The sequence below is a fragment of the Apodemus sylvaticus genome, chromosome 6 (assembly GCF_947179515.1).
Source record: "Apodemus sylvaticus chromosome 6, mApoSyl1.1, whole genome shotgun sequence".
Classification (NCBI taxonomy): domain Eukaryota; kingdom Metazoa; phylum Chordata; class Mammalia; order Rodentia; family Muridae; genus Apodemus; species Apodemus sylvaticus.
Genome location: NC_067477.1, coordinates 11397140 through 11423329, shown reverse-complemented (window position 1 = coordinate 11423329; position 26190 = coordinate 11397140). Strand labels below are relative to the sequence as shown.

At 49.0% G+C, this 26190-nt stretch overlaps 1 protein-coding gene across 8 annotated transcripts in view; it reads left to right on the top strand.

The window, feature by feature from the left end:
* Positions 1 to 25980, top strand: part of Traf3 (TNF receptor associated factor 3) — a 100091-nt gene extending 74111 nt beyond the window's left edge. For all 8 annotated transcript variants that reach the window (XM_052184991.1, XM_052184985.1, XM_052184992.1 and 5 more), the window contains 9 exons: positions 474 to 525; positions 3748 to 3852; positions 4648 to 4815; positions 10307 to 10387; positions 12958 to 13032; positions 14400 to 14492; positions 17559 to 17699; positions 22141 to 22315; positions 23026 to 25980. In XM_052184991.1, the coding sequence (XP_052040951.1) occupies positions 474 to 525; positions 3748 to 3852; positions 4648 to 4815; positions 10307 to 10387; positions 12958 to 13032; positions 14400 to 14492; positions 17559 to 17699; positions 22141 to 22315; positions 23026 to 23597 (1462 nt within the window). In that variant the 3' untranslated portion in view covers positions 23598 to 25980. The remainder of the gene's footprint in view (positions 1 to 473; positions 526 to 3747; positions 3853 to 4647; positions 4816 to 10306; positions 10388 to 12957; positions 13033 to 14399; positions 14493 to 17558; positions 17700 to 22140; positions 22316 to 23025) is intronic.
* The last annotated feature ends 210 nt before the right edge of the window (positions 25981 to 26190 follow it).

The window sequence follows — 26190 nt, the reverse complement described above, 5'->3', positions numbered from 1 at the left end:
TAGGCTCAGCACTGGTTCCTGTGGAACAGGACCTGAAAACCACTTGGGCTCAGGAGAGGCCTGTGATGGGTTTTCCTGGAAGATAGATGCAGCTCCCATGTGCAGGTGCCATTAGCGTTTGTATATATAGTGAGTCTGTAGATAGCCCAAGACCAGAGCATCAGAAGGACTTCAGTGTTTGTGGGTGCACCTTCCAGAGGCTCCCCCCGAGAGCTGCTGTGGCACGCACATGCCGCTCTCAAGGTCATTAAGTCTTTCCAATGGGACTGAGCTACTGAATGTAAATAGCATGTTTTAAAGTTCAGTTCTTCTTGTCCTGGGGATTACAATTTAAATTCAGTCTTTAACAGCATCGTGGAGCCCGTCTGTTGCTGCAAGCTAGAGCAGGCCCGACTGCAGAGGAAGGCGTCCGTGCTGTGAGCCTGGGGGAGGGAATAACTCCTGCTCTAACACATGTACTCTGTTTCCTTCAGCTCCTCGAGTCCAAAATGCACCGCATGCCAGGAAAGCATCATCAAAGACAAGGTATGCTCCCCCATTTCCTTTCTTCAGACAGGCTTGCTCTGTAGTGCAGGGTGCCCTTGCCCTGGCCTCTGAGTGCAGGCGTGCTGCCATTCTGGACTTTCCAGGTGGCTGACACATTTCACAGAGCTTGCGTTTGCCTCTCTGTAATTCAGTTAACATCTTTACTTGATTTATCATCAAGAGGAGGTGTGTGTGTGCTATAGCGTTCATGTCGAGGTCAGAGTACAACTTGTGGATACTCTTCTGTCCTTCACTTAAGTGGGTTCTAGGGATCAAATTCAGGATGCCATCTTTGCACTTTATCCTCTGAGCCACCTTGTTTTGACATGGCTTTTGTACAATGCATTGAAATTCACTTTTGTTTTACTTTTTAAAATTAAGCCAGGCATGGTGTTGCACACCTTTGATCTCCGTACTCAGGAGGCAGAGGCAGGTGGATCTCTGGGACTTGGAGGCCAGCCTGGTCTGCAGAGCAAGATCCAGGACAGTCAGGGCTGTATAATAAAGACCTTTTCTCAAAAACAGTTATTACTTCTGTGGAGAGGTGAGGGTGGGAACTTAGCTCAGGCTAGCCTTGAACTCACTCGTAGCTGAGGTCCTTCCCTCTCTGCCTCCCAAGTCCCAGAATCATAGGTATGCACTCCCACAGCTAGTTTTGTAGTGCTGAGGGCCTGTCTCAGGGCTTCGGTAGTCTAGGTAAGCACACTGCTAACTGAGGTAGATCTCCAGTCCTTTGGGGTTGGTTGGTTGGTTGGTTTGAGATAGGGTTTTTCTGTGCAGCTCTGTCTGGATTTGAAATCGCAGAGAGACCTGGACACAGAGATCTCTGCCTCCACACATGGTCACAGAGATCTCTGCCTCCACATGTGGTCACAGAGATCTCTGCCTCCACACGTGGAAAGTCCCCTGAGTTTCCTTTGTTTGCTTTGATTTTTGAGATTGAATCTTCCTCTTGGATCTTCTGGCCCAGGCTGACCTGAAACTCACAGCAGCTCTCTGGCGTCAGCTCCTAGGATTGTAGGCCTGTCCCAGAATACTCAGCTTTTAGTTTTGTTAGTGGTGTAGCAGGCTACAAAGCCCAACATGTGCTATGTGAGCACCTGGGCAGACTGGGTGTGGAGGAAATGTCAAACGCAGTCTTCAGCTATGACTCCTGCAAGACACGCTTTCCTCTAGTCACTTGCTTTGTCCATAAGAGTGTCAGTGTGGCCCGTTAGCTCCATGAGAGGTCGCGTTCTGAGTCCGGAGCTGTGAGGTGCTGAGGTGCCTGTCATGGCGGTGGTGCCTGTGGTGGATGGCTGGTGCCTTGGAGCTCTCTGTCTCATACGGTCTGTGCTCTGCTTTGACACTAGCTTTTCCCTCAAACATGCCAGTGGGGAGGGCTGTTTAAATGCGTCCTTGCTGCCCTGTACAGGGTCTTGAAGTGCTTAGGCAATAATGAGATCAGCTGCTGTGTGCCCACTGGCTGTCAGCATTGGCATACTCAGTGGGTACCACTGAGGCCTCCCCTGTCTTCCCAGAAGAACCCGACCCCTCCCCTTCTCTCTGGCACATGGCCACTCACAGACTGCTAAGTCCTTCCAGGTACATTTGTGGCTTGAAACAACTCATTCTTAAGGACTTAAATATCAATAAAAATGTGTGTGATTCCAATATTTTGATTAATGAACCTAACAGTTTTTAAATGTAGGCTATTAAATTCCACACTAAGAATCTTGCTCTGGGGTTTCCTGTCAAAAGCATTTGCAAGTGCTGGACTTGCTGGTTAGGACAGCGCAGATGTGTCTGCTGGACACAAGGGCCCCTGACGTCACCCTGGGCTCTAAGAAGCATCTGATGGAACTTGTTCCGGGTTGTGGGAGGCTAGCCACTCTCCCAGCTCTTCCTCAGCAAACTAGCATATCTGCTGCTGAAGACTTGAGTCGGTTGTTCTAAGATGCAGGTCACTTAGCCCATGCCTTTTAAATGGCAGTGAGCCTTCCTTATTCTCAGGAATTGACAAGTGTGACTGAGAGAAGGCAAAGCCACCAGCTAAGGTGCCTTTAAAGTGTCTCTGTTTCATTCCAGACTGGCCTCAAACTTACAGCTTCATTCTGCCTTTGCTTTCCGAATGGTGGGATTAAAGGCATATACCGTGATACCAGCTTCCATCTTAATTTTTGAAACTGGATCTGTCACAGACCCTAGAGCTTGGAATTGGATAGACTAGCTGGCCAATAAGCTGAGGATCCTCTCTCTTCCCCCCCATCCCGCCGCCCCACCCCCAGGGACGACAGGTGCGCACCACCACCTGTGACTTGTGTGTAGGTGTCAGCACCCGAGCTCAGGTCGTCGTGCTTCTGTAGTATCACTTTACTCTCCGAGGCGTCTCTGTTTTTAAAGTCTCTGTTTTACGAGCCATTTGTTCTGTCTCTGCTGGACATGTAGGAAGGACTGAGGACTGACAGGTGGGAGTCCCAGAAAGGCCCAAGGACTAAGGTGCTGTAGGCTGTTGTTAGAGGCAGATTGCTTGTTCTCTAAGGGAAAATAAAATGAGAGACAAGCAGGTGTTCATTTTTAGGAGAACAGTTCAGTCCCAGCTCATCCTTGTGGTGTTTATTTAAAGCTTCCTCTGGACTAAGATGTGGCTTAGTGGTGGAATGTTTCCCCAGCATGCATAAGGCCCTGGGAGTCCATCTTCAGTGCTGAGGGGAAAAGGAAATTAAAAAGACAACAGTCTTTGGTAAAAACTGAGTTATAAGCAGTGTACACTAAGAGGGAACCGAAATTGTTTTACAGATTGTTCCAAAACATCATCTCTACAACCATTGGTCTGATTCTCTAGCAGGCTCTTTGTACCGCATATGGAGTTGCCAGCATGTTGCCAAGTCCTTTGGCAAGAGGTGCACTCCAGGCCGTCTGCTCCTTGTTGGCGGGGACTCAGCCCACCTTGTCCTGAGGCCATGTCAGTATTCAAGGATCATAGTGCTCCAACTGTCTGCACCCCAACGGTTATTTTGCTTACCTAATAAAAGATAGTGGGTAAGGCTATACAAGTTAAATGGTGTCTCTTAGAGGGGCTGGCTCCTTCGTTCTACTTATGGAAATTAAGACGCTCCTTAATGCTTTCTGAGGCCCACTTAAGAGTTGCTCTTAGGATCATTAGAGTGGTTTAGCCTTATCCAAAATTGCAACTTGTGACGATTAGGAAGTATTAATCCTCTAACTACTTTTTCGATTCAGGTGTTTAAGGATAACTGCTGCAAGAGAGAGATCCTGGCCCTGCAGATCCACTGTCGGAATGAAGGCAGAGGGTGTGCGGAGCAGCTGACTCTCGGGCATCTGCTGGTAAGCACCAAGTGGCCCCAGAGGTGCTTGTGCAGAGGGCCGCTGCTTCACCTTACCCAGCCGTCTGCCTGCCAGGGAGACGTAGCACTGTGTGCACCATAGTGCTGTGTTTATCCTTTAAAACAGCACTGTGCACGAGACGGTCTAATCCCTAGGCCACACAGCTTCACTTCATGACATCAGTGAATGTTACCCTCTACCCTACTTCAAATAAAAATTGGAGTTGGGTTTTTATTTTCCAAGGCACTTTAGGACTTTATGAAACTTCATAAAATTTAAGGGTTTTTTATTTGTATATTTTATTTAGAGTGAATAATTGAATTAGAATAAAGGGTTTGTGTGTGTTTATTAGTGTGTGTGTGCGCGTGCACGCGCGCGCGCGTGTGTGTGTGTGTGTGTGTTTGTGTGTGTGTGTGTGTGTTTGTGTGTGTGTGTGTATGTGTGTGTGTCGGTATATACTTTTTGACACAGTTCAAGAAGGCCTTGAACTCAGCATCCCCCTGTCTCAGCCTATTCTGCTCGGATTACAGATCTGCATAGCTACATCTTGCTAGAATCGTTGTTACCAGAGACCTCCCACCCCGGTTGGTAGTGTGTGTGTGTGTGCATGGTCCCTTCCTCATATGCTGAGGACACAGTGTGCACAGTGAGCCTATGTCTGCTTGCCATTTTGCTGCACAGAACTGTCTGAGGAGCAAGGTCACAGTGTTCTGCAGACCTCATTACACAGCAGGTACAGTCTGCCATTTCACACTTACACTTTCTGCCCGTTAACAACTTTGCTTCCTTCTACAGGTGCACCTGAAAAATGAATGTCAGTTTGAGGAACTTCCCTGTCTGCGTGCCGACTGCAAAGAGAAAGTACTGAGAAAAGACTTGCGGGATCATGTGGAAAAGGCCTGTAAATACCGCGAGGCCACGTGCAATCACTGCAAGAGCCAAGTTCCCATGATCACACTGCAGGTGCGCTGCTGGCTCTGCCCGCCCCGTCCCTCTGCTCTGTCAGGTGCAGAGATGATGCTTCTCCCGAAGAGAAAGGGAGAGAGCATTAGATAGCAATTTTCATCTAACTTTATTTCAGAGTAAAGCTGTATTTGTTTTGCTTGTTTTGATTTATATGATTAACATTTTCCATTGCCTTGATTGACTCGTTTGAGATGTCAAAGAAATGAAAAATGATGACTCAAAAAAGGTAGAATTTGTAACTTGTCCCAAAGAATAGCCTCAGATTTTGGTGGAGTGCTGTCTTCTCACAGCTGTATGGCACTGCCGGCACTTAGAGCAGGCTCATTGCTCCGGCGGGGTCAGAAGCTGCTGTCTTGGAGAGAGATGGGGATGAGAGTGCTCTCCTCCTCCTTGTTTTGTCACAGTCTGCTCTGTGCATGTGGTGGAGTCATCACTTCTATGTAGAAGACGAGAGAGACCCTGAGGGTAGAGGAGCAATTTTAAAACAGAGTGAACATTGGTTGTGTACCTACTGTATGCCGTGACATTCCAGGACATGGACTGCTTGCAGATTGCTAAGAAGGGGCTTAGGAAGTGTGAGGAGAGCTGGGGGCCCTGGCCAGGTATTGCTGAGGCCAAGCAGTTAGGGACCTCTCCTGATAGCAGTGCAGAGGTCATCGGTGGGAGGACTCTTGGAGTATAGCTAGGGCACAAGGGCCTTGGCTGAGTTCCCAGTGTCTGTCTTGGAACATGTCGTGGCCTCCTTGTAGGAGGGTCCCCACCCTCCTGTAGGAGGGTCCCCACCCTGTGAACTGGGGTGGGTTCTGCTCACAATCTCAGCACTCCTCCCAACCAGCCTGAGGCTGGGCCTCGAGTTATCTGAAAGTATTTTTCTTGTAGAACCATAGACATTCCCAGTTACTGAGAGCTTTTAAGGAAATAGCATTAGAATGTACTAATGAAAAAAAAAAAGAATGTGCTAATGAATGAGCAGTGTCTCTAGTAACAAACTTGCCTTGAGTGAGACCCTGGGAATAAGTGCCTTTCAGACTGCACGCGTTAGTGTACTGCTGTCAGGGATACACTTTGCTTCTTGCAGAAATCAGTTATTTGCAGAGTGGAATCAAGTAATTAATTTTTATTTGAGAAGGAACTGAAAACGTGTCCATTAAATACCACATAAATTGCCGCCTCTGAACACCAGGCAAGACTGTAAGAATCAGGAGGGCAGAGCTGGGCGGTGGCGCAAGCTTGTAATCCCAGCACTCTGGGATGTAGAGGCAGGCGGATTTCTGACTTCAAGGCCAGCCTGGTCTACAGAGTGAGTTCCAGGACAGCCAGGGCTATACAGAGAAACACTGTCTCGAAAAAACCAAAAAAATCCAAAAACAAAACAAAACAAAAAAAGAATCAGGAGGGTGCACAGCTAACCACGTGTTCACAGAAGAGGGGATAACTTGATGTTATCCACAGTCTGCAGTCTGAGAAAGGAGAACCAGGTACACAGTTCAATTTCTGTAAAGTGGAAAGAACTGTGACCATAACGTATACAAAACACCAATAAGGAGGTCAGTTCTTATGATAGGGCTAGAGAAGATCAGAGAAGAGGCAGGGAAGGCAGCTTGAGACCTGAAGACCCCTCAGAGAATGCTGTTGCTTATACTGTTGAGGCCTCCCTGAGGGAAGCTAGCTGTGGCAGCTTGGATTTGTTATCACTTGCGCTTCAGTTTGCATGACTAAGGGCTGACCTCAGGACCATCCTCAGAGATCACTTTTTAATTTTTCTTATTTTAAGGCAGGGTCTGACTGTCCGTGAAATCACCAATTCAGCCAAGCTGGCTTTAAATTCGGCATCCTGCCTTGGTCTCCTGAGCAGCTGGAGTCACCGCATGCAGCACCAGACAGCCATTTGTTTTCATTCATTTTGTTTTGAAATAGGCTCTTGTTAAAAAACAAAAATACAAAACAACAACAACAACAAAAAAAAACAACCTGGGCTGGTCTTAAATTCACTAGTATGTCTATGAACTCTTGGTCTTCTGCCATCGCCTCCTGAGTACTGTGGGTGTGTGCCACCATTACACGCCTGTTAAGGTCTGGATTGTGTTTTCTGTGGTTTTCAGTCCCTTACCTCCATACTTCGGACTGAAGCCAGCGCACTGAGCATGCCGAGCTGGCAAGCACTTGCCTGTAAACTGTGTGTCTGTAGCCCAGCAGTGTTCTAACTAGTGTGCCCGTCTCACATCATTGCGTGTTCCCTCCTCAGTGACACCGCAGTTCTGATACTGGCAGAGTAGTGCACACTCACTTCTTTACAGAACTAGGAAGGTTCTGGGACTTGCTCTGGGCCTCTTCTTCTATTTAGGGCCAGGATTACATCCCCAAATCTTTTGCTCCCCCCCCCCAAACAGGGTTGATTTTTTTCCTTTTATTCATTTATTTGTTTGTTTGTTTGTTTGTTTGTTTTAAGCTCTAACATACTTAACTTCTCAGCTATGAATTGTGTCATACACTATAGCTTAGGACCTGCCAACTGGCAGTACATTACTGACAGTGGCTAATACAGGGCCAAACTGCATACAATTCTTGTAGCAAGTTGTATTTTAATGTTGATCATGTTAAAATGTTGATCATGTGCATACATGTGTGATCAAATTTGTACTTGCGCCAGGCTGGAGGGCAAAACTACAGTCCAGGACTCAAGAGGCAGAGGCAGGGGTTCAAAGCTACACTGTTTCTAAGTAACCAGTCTTCCTACAAACCACTACAAAATGTATCAAGTTTTTGTTTTGCTTTGTTTGAGGCAGTCTCATGTAACCCAGATGCCCTGGAACTTACTGTATAGATCAGGCTGACCTCAGACTCACAGAGATCTATCTGCCTGCATTTCCCAGCTGCTGGGATTAAAGGCGTGTGCCATATGAATGCTTGGCCCAGGTTTTTGTTTGTGTTTTCAGTGGTGCATCCTTACCTTTGGCTGTTACAACACAGAATTGCTAAATACCACATAGCAGGTAATAGCAATCTGTAACTCCCTCTTCTGACTTTCATAAGTACCTACACACATGTGGTGCACATCTATACATACTAGGAAGGTATTCAAACACTAATTAAATAAAATAAAGGAAAAGAAAGTAGGATCAGAAACCAAGATGTTGGCAGGGTCCTGTTCCCAGCAGCATCCCTGAGAGAATACTTTCTTCCCTTTCCTAGACTCTCTTAACCACCATTGACCCTTGGCCAGTGGCTATAATACCCCTACTCTGTCTCGTGTTTAGGTGGCTGCAACCAAGTCCTTGCCTCTCTGAGGATGCCAGTCATGAGACATAGGGCCTTGTCCTCGTTCATGGCAGCTGCAAAGAACCAGACCCAGTGGGTCCCACTCAGAGGTTCTGAGTGGGCGTGAGCAGTGTTAGGGGAGGACACTAGTCAGTCTCTTTCATGGGTAGAAACCCTGGGCAGGCAATTCAATGAAAAGAAATGATAGGTAAGAGGAAGTGCCCCAGTTCACAACATCCGAGCTGCAGGAGCCCATATCGTAACCTCCCATTAGGCTGTTCTAGAGTAGAGAATGTGGTAGAATTGGTAAAGTGCAGGAATATGCTTTCTCGTGATCGTTGGATTTCAGACTGGGGTCAGGTTATTGGGGGACAATTTGGCAACAATTCATCAAAATCTATATTAAAGGATGTGCATCCTTTGATGCCCTTAAAATCTTCTTCCAGATATTCTCCTGTGTGTAAAAGTGCATACAAAGAGCCGGGCAGTAGTGGCGCATGTCTGTAATCCCAGCACTCTGGGAGGCAGAGGCAGGCGGATTTCTGAGTTCGAGACCAGCCTGGTCTACAGAGTGAGCTCCAGGACAGCCAGGGCTACACAGAGAAACCCTGTCTCTAAAAAACCAAATCCAAAAAAACCAAAACAAACAAACAAACAAAAATAAAAGTGCATACAAAGGTATTGGCGTTGACCTCCTCCCCTCCCCCCCTCCTACCCTCCCCACCCCGTTCCTCCTCACCTCCTGTGGTGCCACCCTGGTCTTCTCCCTCCACTCTGCCTTTGTTGATGAGTCAGCAGGCCAGTGTCCAGCCCAGAGAACGAGGTGGGAGTGTGTGGGTTCCAGGAGCCGACAAAGTCCCCGTGATGCCTCCCCCATGTTTCAGAGTCCCACACCACTCTGTGGCCTGTGGCCTTGGCTCTTGGGAGGGTGGTCTGCTCATACTCAGTTTACAGATGTGGTAGGCATCAGAGAAGTAAGGCATGTTACTAGGTTTTCCACTGAAACACGCAGAATGCTTTGACTTTGTAGTACTTGGAAGCTCGGATCCATGCAACCCACATGGATGGGGTCCTTGTGCAGGCTATCCCCTGAGAGAGAGAGGCCTGTGACTAGGCTCTCCCTGTCCAGTCAGGAGGGAATGGTAGTAGACTTGCTCACCAGGTACTCTGGGAGACTCTGAGGCCCTGCTCTGCAGATGCAGGTGTATACCTAGAAAGCCCAGGCCTTCAAGATTTCAATGAGACTGAACCTGGTACCTCAGAGCAGTGCTTTTTGTTAACTCTTCCCTTGTGTGGCCTCTGTTGTGACCCTTTACCTGCCTAGTTAGACTGAGGCCGGAGCAAGTGCCTCTGTTCATTTATCCACCTAAAGACAAATGTCACCGAAGGCCCAAGGAACTAGAGTACCTACTGAGACTTGAAAGGGCCCCGGGGCCCTGGAGGACTGCTGAGTGTCCTGACCCAGCTGTGGTGCTGTGCTGGCTCTCCTGTCTGTGCCTCCAGTGTGGGTCTCATGGTGCTTTCCTGGGCCCTTGAGTGTGATGTCCTGGGCGGAGTTCTTGCCCTTGCTTTGTTTATGGAGTCCGAGTGACTACACATTGCCAGGTAGCCCTCACACTGAGATTAGCGATCCTCATCTGTCTTCTACAGAGCTAAGAATCATACCATTAGGCAGTGGTGGCGCACACCTGTAATCCCAGCACTTGGGAGGCAGAGGCAGGCTGATTTCTGAGTTTGAGGCCAGCCTGGTCTATAGAGTGAGTTCTAGGACAGCCAGGGCTACACAGAGAAACTCTGTCTTGAAAATCCAAAAAATAATAAAAAGGAGGAGTCACACCATTCAAGTAGGGCCTAGAGCAAACTTTATCCATACTTGTGTATTAAAGATAATCTTGGTAAGTATCCAAGAAACCATTCCACTTTCCCATGTTATGGGGTCCTGGGCAACTCCACAGTGGGTCATTTGGCCAACCCCAAATTGTCCATAGCCCTTGACCTGTGATCTGCTGGGCAGAAGCTGGTGGACAGGTGCCACCAATAGCGTTGTTTACAAGTTCCCTCTGAGTCAGCTGTGCCCTGATGTCTCACGGTTCCAGACTCTCCCATGCTCTGGGTGAATGTCACATGATGATGGTGGACCAAGCTGTGGGCAGATGTCTCTGTGTTGGGAAGCTGGTGGGCAGCAGCCAGGATGGGCTTTGGTGTTCTAGAGTTTCCTTTGTCTTTGTAGAAACATGAAGACACAGATTGTCCCTGTGTGGTGGTATCCTGCCCTCACAAGTGCAGCGTCCAGACTCTTCTGAGGAGTGAGGTAAGGCCCAGACAGGAACCCGGGAACACTGGGTCCGGTGTGCAGTAGGCTCCACTCCTCTGAGTTACCGGCCTCTAGAGTCTTGACTGTGGTAATGTGTGTAATAGGACAGACAAAACTCACAGGGAGTTTGTGGAAGTCAGAAGCAAACAAATAGTTGAAAATTGGAAAAATTGGAAAAATGTGAATGTTTTATCCACACATGTAAGGAAAGGTGGCACTTTAAGGGTTTTTTGAAGTACTATTTTAAAATCTACAAAATAATGCATTTCTGTAAGATTGTCTCAGAAGAATGAATTCAGACATTCAGACAATTTTGACCTCCAGGGCAGGGCAGGGCTAGCTGGAAAGGAGGTGCTAAGTGCAGGGCATCCTTAAGGGCGCATGTGAGGAGCCCAGCTGCACACTGCGCCTGCCCAGGTGCTCCTGTAAATGGGCAGGTTCTCATCACCTGTCTCATTTTATCTGTCTATGGATGGATTCACAGGGAAATCCCAGGGACTCCCAACTTTTTTTTTTTTTAAGATTTATTTATCTTATATATATGAGTACACTGTCACTATCTTCAGACACACCAGAAGAGGGCATCATTGAATCCCTCTACAGATGGTTGTGAGCCACCACGTGGGTGCTGGGAATTGAACTCAAGACCTCTGGAAGAGCAGTCAGTGCTCTCTTAACTGCTGAGCCATCTCTCCAGTCCCGGTTCCCAACATGTTTTACATGAGAACTGACCTGGAACCCCATGGTTGCTCTGATCTTTGGAGCCTGGTCACTAGCGTTTTCTCCAGCGGCCTGGGATCCTCCTGGGCAGTTAGAAGAAGGAAGCCATGAGGGCCGGTGTAAGCCTCATCTAGGAGGAGACGGTGAGAACTCTGCTTTCCTAGGTACAGCCTCCCAGGGTAGGGTGGATAAGATTGGTGTCAGGACCAATGTACCCGGGGAGGGGCTTGGGGGAGAGAAAGTAAATGGCCTGTGCTGGGCCACCAGGAGCCTTCTGATAGTGTGTGGACAGCCTAACTGCTGAGGTGACCCCCAGAATGTATAGCCCTTACTTCAATTCTGTCTGCTCAGAGCTCTGAGTTAAGATGAAAACTTGCCTCTAAGTTACTTTTATTTCAAAATAAAATTTTAGAGTGCATGTTTCTTGATTTCTAGTGAACAGAGATATTGAGCTGTGCATTGGTCTCTTCTGTTTCAAAGCTTCTGTGTGTCCTCCAGGGCTCTGAGTACACTGATAATAAAACCAGGTTAGGAACAGGTGAAGTGGTGAGTTTTTGTGGAAATACATGTCAGAACAGTGTGCCCTGGTGTGTAGCATCACAAGTGTTAGCTGGTCATGTCTATAATTATAACAGGAGCCCGGGAAGGCTGTTAGACCTTAAAGGTTTACGCAGACTTTGTGAGCAAGAGTCCCCTTGTGCAGGCCATGCTGACCTGCCTGGGGGACCTTCTGGGTACTTCCTCCAAGTCCAGTCCGGGACAGCCTGACTGGATCCAGGGAACCTTACAAGGATACTAGGATGCTGACCTTTACAACCGCCTAGCTAACTTTGCCATATGGCTGGTTGTGATAGGGGCCTCAAGACCCTCTTCCTGGTTGCCTTTCTCCTGAGCTGTGTAGATGGGTCAGTGAGCAGAGGGGAAATGGGTCCCTGTCTGCTTCATTCCTAAACACCAAGTAGAGTGAACAACTGCCCTGGCTCTGGTAGACGGAGCAGGATTCCTGAACTGCGCAAACCTGCACACACCCCGTCTGCACAGACGATGGATGTGAGCTGGGAGAAGGCATCAGACTGGGAAAGCGCAGCCCAGCCTCAGGCTCAGGCGCCAGGCAGACACACACGTGTCTTAAGGACACATCTCAGGTCCCTTGTCTCTTGCTTGGGGCATCCTGGAACTAAACAAGAAGCTGTTTCTCTCCAGACAGCTTAGATTTTTCTAGGCACTCCTAATTTTCCCTCTGTCAGTTGAGACAGCATAAGATTCCCGTTGTTAGACTTGCTGAAGAAATCTTTGAAAAGCTTATGAGCCTCTGAATGTGCAGGAAGAAGGCTCTTCAGTGAAGGAGGAACTCACCTGCAGCCATCTCAAGTAGTGCTGACATTTGTATGTGAACTTGCTTTGGAAATGGGTTTATTTTTGTGTACTGTATAGTAGGTGTGTGACCCAGTTGTATCCCAAATGCTTTCTGATTTTTTTGTGTTTCATACAGTTTTTGTTAATAGTCTTTAAATGTGCATTCTGTTTCTCTTTTTTTTTTCTTTTTTTTTTTTCCTTTTTTAACTCTGGCACTTCAGACGGCGTGTCACAGTTTGAATAATTCATTCTAAGAAAATTGGAAGTTTAAGAACTGTTGCAGTAAATGTATTTGTGTATATTGGTGTGTATGCGTGCATACTTGTGATGAAACTGTATTTTACTGCCTGAAGTCCAGCGAGCAGGCCTGTACACCAGCAGCTGACAGCAGCCTGCTCACAGCACAGGCTGGGCACTCTCTGTGCCTTGATATGTTTGAACATTCTCATGCAAACGTTTGTGTCACAACTCATGTCTCTTTCCTGTTGCAGTTGCGTGCACACTTGTCCGAGTGTGTCAATGCCCCCAGCACCTGTAGTTTTAAGCGCTATGGCTGCGTTTTTCAGGTCAGTATCCAACATTTGTCCTTCCCAGTTACTGACATTCTGCCATTGAAGCAAGTTCTCATAATATTTCCGCATCTGAGTTCTCGCTCTTAGTCTTTGTCATGAAACCAGACCACCTGCTGCATAAGTGCAAAGGCCGCACGAGTGCCGCTGGTGTGGGTGCTCAAGCACCTGCCAGTCCAGGGAGTTCTGAGACTCAGGTGGACACAGGTGCCCTGCATTCAGCTCCTCCGACAGTAGGAACGGATGCGGTGATGGCTGCTTTAACCGTATCACCAAGTATCAGTGACTGTTAAACTAGACTTAGCTTTGACATCATTTGTCAGTCCTTAGCGAAAAAGAATCACACATGGATGTTCATAATGCTTTGTTTACACATGTGTGCTGACCCTGACCCCTGTCAAGGTTGGGCTTGACTGAGCACAGCTTCCTGGGAAACAGTATTGTCGTCAGAAACCTATATCTGGTTTTCTGTTCATTTTTTTAAATGTACCTGAGAATTGCTAGCGAGTCAAGATTCAGTTTTTATTCAAATATATATCCTAATTTTTATCTGCCAAAGGGCAAAATACATTAGACGGAAAGTGGTGTATGTTTAGTTTTACGTATCGACGGCGCGTTGTTAAGGATTCGTCAGTACAGAGCTCGAGAAACTCACGTTGTAGTTTTTACTGAGAAGAGGAAATGCAGAGAGTGAGCGTGAGGTCCTCCCTTGCCAGCGTTAGTCCAGGAGGCGCTACACCTCCCTGTTCTGTTGTGCGTAGTCCCATCCATCCTGTGTGTGCGCGCGCGTATGTATGCTGATGCGGGGCTACGCTCAGATCAGCATAGATAGACACAGACTATGTACAGAGTATGTGTTTTGGAGATCATGAAAACGCTTTCTCTGATTTTTTAATTTTCTGGTATCAAAACAAATTATATTCTCGAACTGATTTTTTCCTTGAATGTGCAAAGTACTAGTTAACGTGCTTGCTCTTGGCTTGAATGGTCTGCATCTTATGTACTCTGTAGATTGTTTATGTTTTGTATGTAAATTTCTCAGCACACTCAGCCTGCTGAGGCGTTGCCTTTTTGGTTACAATGCTGTATTATAGTTCACTGGACTGCTGTAGCAGCAACGGGCTGCAGCTGCAGCTGCAGGTTCCAGAACATTCTCTTTGTATACCATCATGAAAGTGTTTGTAAAGGAGCAGGATAGGTTTTACGTTTACTGCCTTGGTTTTGCAGTGAGGAACAAAGATGGGAGGCCTGGGCGAGGGCCCTGGGGTTCCTGCACAGAAACACGCCCTTCTAGAGTTGTGTGCTAGGTGTTTTGTTCTCTGAGTGCGTGACTGGTTTGGAGTAACCCACTGTTGCTCTTGCAGGGTACAAACCAGCAGATCAGGGCCCACGAGGCCAGCTCCGCGGTGCAGCACGTGAACCTGCTGAAGGAGTGGAGCAGCTCCCTGGAGAAGAAGGTAGGCGGGGCTGCTGGCCGCTGGGTGTGCAGTGCTTCCCATTGTTTACAGAGGACATTTATTTTGTAATTATCAATGGTTTTTAAATGAAAGCATCAGTGTGAAGAGTCAGTTCTGCTCTGGAGTCTTGGGCTTCTGTGAGGAAGTGCTCTCCTGTTCAGCAGCCAAGCAGCACACACTGCCCACTCTCTTTCCTTTCCTTTGTGTGTTCCTTTTCCCACTTCCATCCTCTGCTCCCAGCCCCATAGTTTTGTGGAAAGTGGCCACCCCACAGGTGACTTAATTACCTCTGGACACTTTGGCACTGGCCAGCGTGGAGACTGGTGGGCCGGACTGCTTGACCCCAATACCGCCGCTCCCTCACAGAGCAAGTGAGGTGCTTCCTGGTGTTGCATGACCCACAGCCATGTCTGTGTAAGACCCAGATGGGAAGCCTTTGCCTTCTCCCCGTTGTTTGCCTTGGTTCTCGTGGCACTGTACTGGCTTCATAGACAGCACCGCCACCAACAGCTCCTGCTCCCCGAGGGGCTGTGAGCCTGCAGCCAGCTTCTTCCAGTCAACATGTTCTGTGGGGGTAACCCCACCGCAGGGCTGTGTTTCGTGAGATAAAAGTGACACAAGAAATGGTTATGGCCTCACACTCAGTGTACATTGATTAAAACTTACAGCAGGGGCTGGAGAGATGGCTCAGCATGTAAGAGCACTGACTGCTCTTCTGAAGGTCCTGAGTTCAAATCCCAGCAACCACATGGTGGCTCACAACCATCCGTAATGGGATCTCATGCCCTCTTCTGGGGTGTCTGAAGACAGCTACAGCGTGCTTACATACAATAAATAAATAAGTCTTTAAAAAAAAAAAAGCTAGTAGCAGAAGGGTATCTAGAAGGAAAGAGGACAGCCAAGAGCTGTGCGGTGACACCCGCCTGTAATCCCAGCACTGGGAAGCTGAGTCAGGCGGTCTACAGACGGGGTTCTAGAACACAGGGCTACACAGAGAGAGCTTGTCTCAAAGGCTCTTCCTTTTCTTTTTGCCCAGGTGGTACAGCACATGCTTGTAATTCCTGCCCTCGGGAGGTAGGGGGGTAAAAGGTCAGAAGTTCAAGGTCAGATTTAGCTACACAGCAACCTCAAGGTCAAGACCAGCCTCTGCTCCCAGAGAACCTGTCTCAAAAGCCATTGCGATCTTGTTGTTGTTGTTTCGTTCATTCCTTGTTTCATTCACGGCAATATAACAGCAGCACTGGAGTTTGGTGGCTCTTGAGGTGTGTATTGGCTGTTCAGGACACCAACCAGGAAGTACTGAGGCAAAGGATGTTTTAAAGCTGTGGAGGTAGACCTGGTTTTATTGACAGGGAGTGGTTACACCATGGGTCTGGAACACACCTGCCTGTTAGCCTCAGTGGCGGTCATTGAGAGGCTGCTGAAGGTAGCTGTGGGCGTGGCTCCAGGGCGTGGCTCTCTAACTCAAAGTCCAAATAAGGGAACTTCTGAAGCCTCAAAACTAAGACTGCGTGGTGTGTGTGCATGCTACTGTTCGTTGCTTTTGCTCAACTAGTACCTGATTGGTGCAGGAAAATTGGTGTTTTTAGAAGTATCAATGATCTTCTTGTTTAAAATGATAGCCCCACTTAGGGTGAGGATAAGAAGACTGGAACTCAGTCTGGATGTCCAGATGGGAATGATGGACAGAGTTTTGTGAAACTGCTGCTGCCCTCTGCATTGATACAAGCTTGTGAGTGGATAGTGTAGGAGCTCATGGCCTTACCGAGGGAGAAGGCTGCTTTGCTATCATCTTGCAAAGTGAAAGCATGCTTGCCTCGCAGATGTGCAAGTTTGCTCTGCTCTGTTTGCTTTCTTTCTATTTCTGTTGGTTTGGTGTTTTTGGTTGGTTGGTCGGTTGGTTAGTTTTTGTTTTTTCAAGACAGGGTTTCTCTGTGTAGCCGCTGATTGTCCAGCTATTCACTCCATAGACCAGGCTGTCCTTGAATTCAGAGATCCGCTTACACCTGCCTCCCGGAGGATCACTGGGACTAAAGACATGTGTCGTCCCACCTGGCTCACTTTACTGAGTTTCTCTTCAGGATCTCTCTGTGTGTGAGCTCTCTGAGGAAATGATAGGAGGGCCCAAGGGTGCGATTGCGTGCCTGTGTAACCTCAGTCCAGCCACGCTCCTTGTAGTTGGGGATGTAGCACTACTGGGCGGGGCCCTCGCAGGGTGTGAGATCCCATTAATTGGGCCATGATTGGCTTTTTAAAGATTGATCCATAGGGATTGTATATCTTTATGGGGTGCATATGTTAGAAAATGGCTTTAAAAGTTATTGAAAGGCCTGTGATGCTTCACTGTCTATGGTGTATATTTCAAATCTGTTCTCAGCAGCTCAGTGTATTGTCAACAGTTGGCAGTGTATTGACCAGGAAATCTCAGGAGCAGTTCTTTGACTGAAACTGTGTGTGTGGCAGTGGCTCCCAAGTCCACAGCCTTTTCCTTTTGCTTCTGGGCTCAGCTTTTAGGTTCCAGTTGTGAAAACAGGCAGTGCCTGCCCTGCCGTGCCTGCCCTGTTCCAGCTAGTGATGCCCTCCAGAGACTAGCTTTTTATTACTATTATTTTTATATCAGAAGGAATAAAACAGAAAATGTCAAGTTCATTGTGTTTCTAGAGCAGGTGTGACTCTGTGAGCACCATGTTTCAGGTGTGCACGCAGTGCTTATGCAAGCTGGATAAAATAGAAAACTGGTTTTTATTATGTGCCCTGGCCAAAAATTAGAATCCACACTGGTAAAAGGTTTGTTTACAGTAAGCACTTTCAAAACCAGCCCCTTGTTCTGACATTTAGTTGACCCTGCCCCAGACCTCCCTCAGCTGCAGGAGAGACAGAAATAGTTTAGAGGGTTCCCTGCTAGCTCCCCAGAATTCCCCTTTTTGTGTAGAGGGATTTTTCTCCTGGCCTCCTTTTAAGAAGCCAGTAGAAAGCTTATATTGTGAAAGTTTAATTACTATCATTATTGTTAATTAACACCAAACCACTTTTTGTTAAATTAATTGAAGGATTTTTTTCCCCCAGGTTTCCTTGCTGCAGAATGAAAGTGTCGAGAAAAACAAGAGCATACAAAGCCTGCACAACCAGATCTGCAGCTTTGAAATCGAAATTGAGAGGCAGAAGGAGATGCTTCGAAACAACGAGTCCAAGATCCTTCATCTGCAGGTGAGCGGCCTGCCTGCCACCAGGAGTCACTCGCAAGCCAGGCGTCTCTGCTTATGTGAACATTCAGGGACAGCTTGGGTCAGCATGGTCCTGCCTCAGAGGCTGACCCAACACCCACCCCTCTGTGTCTTGATTTAGAAATGATCTGTTCTGATGGGGTGCTGCTCAGTGGCAGTGCGTTTATCTAGTTTGTGCAGAGGCCTGGGCTCCACCCCTCCACTGCGGAAAGGAGAGAGAGAGAGCAGAATCTGTTTATTACTCTCCATTGATGACAGACAAGGCTCATAAGTGCTTGGGAGCCAGAGACTGAAGTGAAATCAAGCCAGTCTGCTCTGTTCCGTGCTTTTACACACACATTCCAGCTTTATTTCACATAATAATCCAGAAATACCCCCCAAACAACAAACGCATAAACATGCAGGTCTGGAGAACTGTTTCTGTGACTAAGCACTGACTGCTTTCAGAGGACAGAGAGAGGTTTACAGAACCCACATGGTGTAGGTAACTCCATTTCCAGTGACTCTGGCGCCCTCTTCTGGCCTCCATGGTCACAGCACGAATGTGTTGCTGAGGGGGTTAAAGGAAGTAGAATTGATACTTTTGTACAATTTTGTACTTTTGATACAGTTGTGCATTTTGCTGGCCCAGGAAGTGCTGTTGTTTGTTTTTTAATATTTTCATTACATTATGTGGCAAGGTGCGCATGTGTCATAGTGTGCATGTGGGGTCAGAGGGTGTGCTTCAGGTCTCTAGCTCTCCTTTCAGTGTGAGTTCAGAGATCAAGTACAGGCCCTCCGGCCTAGCTGCAAGCTACGTAGCACTTGAACTGGCTACCGTGCGCGTGCACACACACACACACACACACGTTTGTCTGGGTTTTGAACCCCCACCAAACTCCAAGTGCTGGGATTGAACCCAAGTCCTTGAACAGGCTGACAGGCTGAACTGCAGTGTACTTGTGTTTACTTTGTATTGCCTGGGCTGGCCTTGAACCTGTGATCCCCCTTTCCTCAGCCTCTTTAGTAGTTGACTTAACAAAGCCAAATATGATGGCGCACGCCTCTAATCCTGGTACTCAGGAGGCAGAGACAGGTGGATCTCTGAGTTCAAGGACAGCCTGGTCTTCTGAGTAAGTTCCAGGTCTGCCAAGACTACACAGAGAAACCCTGTCTAAACAAACAAACAAACAAACAAAGAGCAGAGACTGCAGAGCTTTGCCCCCAAGCCTAGCAAGCCATCTTTTCTTTTTCCAAACAGCCGTGGGGATAGAGAGAAGGTTCAGCAGTTGAGAGCATTGGGTGCAGTTTTCAGCACCCACATAGCAATTCACAGTCATCTGTGCTCCAGTTCCAAGGAGCCCAGTCCCTCATACAGCATATATGCAGGCAAACACTAATGCACGTAAAGTAAAATGAAGTCATTAAACTATCTTGTAGCTGGATGGAGACTCCAAGGCTGGCAGCACGATTTAGTGATCCTGTCTCAGACCTCAGAAGTGGGTTCTCCGGGCATGCCGAAGGCACTGGGTTCTATCTAGAACACTTTAAGCGACATTAGAGAGGCAGGCAGGGAGGGAGGGAGGGAGGGAGGGAGGGAGGGAGGGGTAGAGACAGAGTGTGCTGAGAAGTGGCTCAGTGGATAAAGGTGCTTGTCACTACACCTGACAACTTAAGTTCCGTCCTCAGAACCCATGATCAGAGGAGAAAATCGATTCCTGTATGTGTGCAGTGGGATATACATGCATGCACACTCACACGTACATACGTTGAAAGAACAAAAAGACGGGGTCACTAGCACAGCTGTAGTCCTAGCTACTTGAGAGGCTAAGGCGGAGGATCCCTTGAGTTTGAACAACAGCATAGTGTGATCCCGGCCTCGGAGGCGTGGGAAGGAAGCAGGGCGCTGAGTAGTGAGCCTGGCTGCACATGCCGCTGCCAGTCGCTGCCTGAACCAGAGGCTCCCGCAGCGGGGCCCACTCAGGTGAGCAGTCCACACTGAGCACCTCCACACTCTCACTGAGCAGGGTTGTGTGGCCAGGGCCTAGTGACCTGAAGGTAACAAGGGACAGACACTGAAGCCCTGAAGTGGTAGTGCATGCGGCTGGTCATCTGAGGACCTGAGGAGCAGGCCTTGAATTATTTATTCTGTGTGAGACTGTTGCTCCCCAGCCGCTGAGACTGTAATTGAACTCACACCTGCACTTAGGACGCACATTTATAGAAGCACCGCAGTGACTAAGTGGTCACCAAGCACTTCAAGGGTTAAATCATTTGCTGCTCACAGAGAAGGCTTGACACAGACCTGGACTCTGCTTTGACACAGTGATTTTAATGCAAGTGAAAGGTCTGTCTGAAAAATAGCACAGTCCCTAAGTTGTGTGGGGAGCCCATTGCGTAGAGCATGTACCCACACAGAATGCGTGCCTATGTCTAACAAAACACAGGCAATGGCCTGTACTAGTTGGGAGAGCTTCGTGGCCAGTACAGTGGTCCTGTCCCCTCCTATGCATGTCACCAGCCACTGGGGAGGAGCAACTCAGGGCTTCCTCCTTGGTCCTCTAACCAAACACCTTCTCTCATACTATGGCCAGACTTTTCCTTCTTACCAGTGCCTGTGACAGCTTGCTTTATGGGGGCAATTCATTCAAGGACAGCACACTGTGGGCGTCCATTAGAGTCAGTACAGTTGGCCCACAGAAAACAGTTCTTAGGAAGTCAGATAGCCCTTTGATTATACATTCTTGTTTAAAATGAAAAGTCATAGGACTGGAAAGATGGCTCAGCCGTTAAGACTAGGCTCACATCTACATAGTAGGCTTTTTGAAAATTGAGGACCTTACCTATGCTATGTCTGGGGGGTGCACATGTATATACATATGTATGCCCAGAGTGTGGAAGAAGATGTCAAGTGTCCTGGTCTATCACTCTTCCTTATTCTTTTGAGAAAGGGTCTCTCACTAAGTGGGAGCAAGGCTGGTGGCCAGAAAGCCCCACAGAGCTGGGGTTACAGGGGACACATGGCCGTCTCCAGCCCTTTCATGGGCTCTAGAGATTTGTGTTTGCACAGCAAATGATCTTACATGCTGAGCCATCTCCTGGGCCCCTCATTCTTCTTAAGTGTTGGTCTCAGGTTTCTTGGAAAGAACAGGGAGATTCAAATTAGCCTTGCACTCTACATGAAGGACTCCAGACCTGCCTCCTTCGTTCCTTCCTGGTTGCTCACAGCCAACAAAGGTACAGAAACCCAGCATTTCAAATATAGACTTCCAAAAGAAGGGAAGGTGGCGGGCTGCGCCCTGAGCACCCTGTGTGACCAGCAGCTTCAGGGCTATTCTACTGCCTCTGGAGCTCGTATTGAGTCTGTGTGAATGGGAAGTTGAGACCCTTGACCTCATCTCAGAGAGACGGACAGGCCGGGGCACAGGACTCTCCCTGTTACTGTCACAGGAACACAGCACTATGATACCCAGCTCATAGCCTCAGTTACCGTCACAAGTGGAATGGGAAGTTTCTATAAAAAGCTTTTCTGAGTTACTTAAATTATGACAGTGCAGAATTGGCTCTTGCTGTAGGCAGACCCCGTGTCAGGACATGTGTCCTGCTTCCCTGAGAGTAGAACTGCCTCTTGTGGCCACAGCAGGCATCTCTGGCCACTAGCACTCAGGGGGTCTGGGAGAGGAAGGATTGAGGAAGCTCTTTGTTTCCCTGGTCCTTGGCATAGTTCTAGGGTCCCCCTGTAGTCACAGGACAGAAGCATTCTATCCTGAGCCAAGCAGCTGGACAGGCAGATGGTGCCAGGTCATCATTTTGACTCTATCATCCTAACCTCTGATCGATGGGGCAGAGGTCTTGTTCCCTGAGCATCCTCACTAGTCAGATGAGGCGTTGCCCTCAGTCCCTTCTCCATACCTATGGCCTCCACGGTACCAGAGGTACACGGTACAGGGTGTGGCGCTTATGGCAATCTGGTGAAATGTCTAGAAGGGTGGCAGGGACGTGACATCTGCAAGTGTGAAGTCATGGTCACAGCCAGAGTTCTGAAAGGAGAGCATGTGGCATTGTTGTCTGGATGCAGTAATGTGACAAACAGGCAGTTAGGCCTGAGTTGGGGAATCCGTGCAGGAGCTGTGGGCAGGAGAGGACTGCTCTGGGCCATGTGCACACTGTGGTGTTGGGTGTGGTCCCTTTCATCTCACCCACCCAGCCCCTCTCCTGGTGGCATACAACAGGTCTTTTACATGAGACACATCTCGAGCCGACTGTTCCCATCTTCACTCTGTCTTCTACACAAGTTCTTATTCCCAGAGACTCCCAGGAGGCTGGTGGGTCTCAGCCAGTAGATGTCCGCAGAGGGGCCCCGCTCCAGCTTGCATTTGGGGGTGACAGCACAGCAGGATCAGAGTTCTGACTGGCTTTTATCCTTAATCCCTCTGGTCTGGAAGCGAGTAATAGACAGCCAAGCAGAGAAGCTGAAGGAGCTCGACAAAGAGATCCGCCCCTTCCGGCAGACCTGGGAGGAAGCGGGCAGCATGAAGAGCAGTGTGGAGTCCCTCCAGAGCCGAGTGACGGAGCTAGAAAGCGGGGACAGAAGCGCAGGGCAGGCAGCTCGCAACACCGGTGAGTGAGTGAGGGAGGGAGGGCACGGGGCGAGGCAGCTGCTCCCAGGCACAGGCGGGGCATGCCAGGAGCCCTCTAGTAGGGGCAGTTTTCCACTTAGATTTGTCCTGCATGAGGCCCAGCTTGGCAGGGTACAAAGTCCTCCCTTCCAGAGGCTAGACTACGGGTGACCGGCAGGTCATGATGTCAAGGCGTATTGGTCAGGGTACCCCTGACACCCCCTGAGGGCCTAGAGACAGGGGCAGACCAGGCAGGGGAAGTGGGCAGCCTAGTATTGCCAAGTATTTCTGACATTGTGAGCAAATGTGTACCTGTAGCTTTGAGCCTGAGTGAGCAGTGATGGTCCTCATGGAAGGATTAGGCAGTAGGGGTGGCTTACCATGCTACAGGGTTGGATTAAGCAGATGGACATGTGTGGTTAGAATAGAGTAGGTGACAGCTTCGAGTCAGAGCCTAGTGTCTCTGGGGATGCCAGGACTGCAGGGCACGGAACACAGGACATAGGCAGTCAGGGTCTGACAGCTGTGGCCTGGCAGGTGGTACCTTGTGACTCCCAGAGGAGAGGGGAGGAAAGACAGCCCAGATGCCCCTGCCTTGTCTCCTTTGTGTATGTGCACCCCTACACTCACAGCCATGTCTGAGGGCTGCTGTGCATACACTGGTGCGGGTGTGCGTATTCCCTTTGCCAAATGTCTTCTCGCCTACGGCAGGCTTGCTGGAGTCCCAGCTGAGCCGGCATGACCAGATGCTGAGTGTTCACGACATCCGTCTGGCCGACATGGACCTGCGGTTCCAGGTGCTCGAGACCGCCAGCTACAATGGTGTGCTGATCTGGAAGATCCGCGACTACAAGCGCCGGAAGCAGGAGGCTGTCATGGGGAAGACCCTGTCTCTCTACAGCCAGCCCTTCTACACAGGTTATTTTGGCTATAAGATGTGTGCCAGGGTCTATCTGAATGGGGACGGAATGGGGAAAGGGACACACTTGTCGCTGTTTTTTGTCATCATGCGTGGAGAATATGATGCTCTGTTACCATGGCCATTCAAGCAGAAAGTGACACTTATGCTGATGGATCAGGGGTCCTCTCGCCGTCACCTGGGAGACGCGTTCAAGCCGGACCCCAACAGCAGCAGCTTCAAGAAGCCTACCGGAGAGATGAACATCGCCTCTGGCTGCCCAGTCTTTGTCGCCCAAACTGTTCTAGAGAATGGGACGTATATTAAAGATGATACAATTTTTATTAAAGTCATAGTGGATACCTCGGATCTGCCTGACCCCTGACAAGAAACCAGGGAGGTGGATTCAGCAGAAGGTAACTCCTCTGGGGGGGTTGAACCGGTCTGTCTTCACGAAGGTCCTCGCCCTCAGAAAGGACCTTGTGAGACAGAGGAAGCCGCCGGAGGAGGAGGAGGAGGAGGAGGAGGAGGAGGAGGTCGAGTGGCTGGCAGGAGGAGCCACATGTGAAAACAGACCCCAACGGATTTTCTAATAGACTAGCCACACTCACTCTGAAGAATTATTTATCCATCAACAAGATAAATATTGCTGTCAGAGAAGGTTTTCATTCTCATTTTAAAAGATCTAGTTAATTAAGGTGGAAACATATATGCTAAAAAGAAACATGATTTTTCTTCCTTAACTTAAACACCAAAAAGAAAACACATGTGGAGGTAGCTGGACGTGTCAGCATGTTAATTACAAGGAGAACTTATGAAATAATAATACAGTTCCCATATATTCATCCTGAAATTCAAGAGTGCAATCTTGTTTCAAATATAGTATATTGTCTATTTTTAAGGCCTCATCTGGTCACTGTTTTAATAATTTGTTTGTCAGAAGACCCTGAGTAAGCATAAGGTCTCTAAAATTCAGAAGTCATTTTTAATTTAAAGTTCTACAGATAATTGTTATTGCAAACATTTTGTTTTAAAACGTTGATAGACTGATATTTCTTGGAAGAAAATGTAAAATATCAAACACTGGTTATCACTTGTGATAGGAAGGAGAATATTCAACCTGCTGTTATTTCTCGTTAGAAATGTACCCTTCGATATCTGTCGTAGTTAGTGACACTACTTCACAGTGACTATGAGAGGGACACGCTCATGGATGCCATGCATCGTTTCAGACTTACAGTTGTTCTCACCCTAAAATAGGGCATCAGTTGAACTTTGGAGTTCTAAACAAAATCCTATAGGTTTTTACAATTCTGCCCCATGTTTAGACAAGCTCTGTGCTGCTGACAGCACCAGCCTTGGTCTCCAGTGTCGTGTCCGGGGATGGGCAGGTGACCTGTGCCGCGGGAGGCCCCAGCAAGCATCCCATCCTGTCACACTGCTGCATTTGGCTAGCGCTCTCCGAAAGCAACGTCCGTGCTCAGAGATGGTGGCATACGGTCCACGTGCCTTAGATGTGACATGCTGCTTCTTGTCCCTGGGCTTGTGTTCACCATAGTTCTAGAAAGTGATAGTTTAACCAGATCTCTCTCCACCACCAGATCTTTGTCTCTACCAGGGCCCTCAGACAACTCTGAACCTGCCTGGGTAAGCCCCTGCTGCTAACTATTCACAGATTCCAACCATTGGCCCCCAAGAGCAGCTCTGCCCCACTCCAAGGGAGGGAGGTGTGAGCAGAAGTCACACCCTTCCAGGTCTCCACAAGGCCCGAAATCCCCCACATCGTGAAGGAGAAGCACCCCTACCCCAAGCATCCCCAAGACCACTGATCTGGGGGCCTGCCTCTCAGGAGGGCGGCTCGCTGATGCCCAGCCTGTTTAGTGTAGACAGCCCTGGCAGCTCCCTGTCCCCCACTGTGATGAGACGCCTGGCGCCCCGCCCCGTACCCTTTGCTATGCACCACGCTTCATGGTGCTTTACACCGATGGGTGCTACACGCGACGGGTGCTTCTTAGGCAAAACCAATGTGTGCGAGCCGCCGTATCTGTGCCACTTGCCCAAAAGGCGCGCCCACAATTGGCCAGCTGGGCCTGCGCTTTAGACTGCCTGCCTCTGGGCTCTCCCCATGGTCGCACGGGGACAGCTGGGTTGGTGCCCGGTAGCCCACCTTGTCTCTGGTGCTGCCATCTGTCCTGGGTGTGCCTTCGCCCCAGTGCCTGCTGGAAGTGCCCTCCTCTCGCACACCTGTCCCCGTGCTTCCATGAGCGACCTCTTGGTTTTGAGCACTAGCCCTGCCCTTCCATGGCTGAAGCATTTGGTTCCCCACCCCCCACCCCACCCGCTCTTCCCTTCTCTCCATTCTGCTGGGATTGCTTTGGGCTAAGTCAGTGACCTTAAGGAAAGACTGCAGAGCTCACGTTCTTTCAAAGGTTTCTTCTTCTTCCTCTAGGCCTGTCCCAGGATTCCTCCCCCAAAGACTTGGAGTTGGGAGGACCACTGGCAGCCCTTGGCTGGCCTCAGGGAGCTTTTCCATGGTCAGGTGTCAGCCACGGGGACATCTCCGCAGCTCCCCCCTTCGGAGAAGTCAGTGCAGTGCCAGTAGATGTAGGCCAGCAGCACCATGTCTGACGGAAAGTATGCCTGTCCTTAGTTTCAGACCCTGGTCTGAGGATGGCCCTGAGTGTCCTCAGGCCCTCCCTCCCTGCTAGGGAGACTTTTACCAGGCTCCTTCCTATGTGAAGTGGGCCCTCCTAGCCTCCCCCCCCCCCCGCCCCCCCACCCTCCCCACCCCCCCACCCCCCGTGCCTGTAGGGTGTCTGTAAAGTAAGTGACTGTTCCCCTGGGACGAGGGCCCTGCACGTCCCAGCTTCCTGTGCTGTGTTGTGTCTATTGCATTTCTTGGTAAGAGTAGAATAGCGGGCAAGCCTATCCCCCTGTGCCCTGTCTCAGTGTGTGAAGGGCGTGCCGGGACGCGTCTC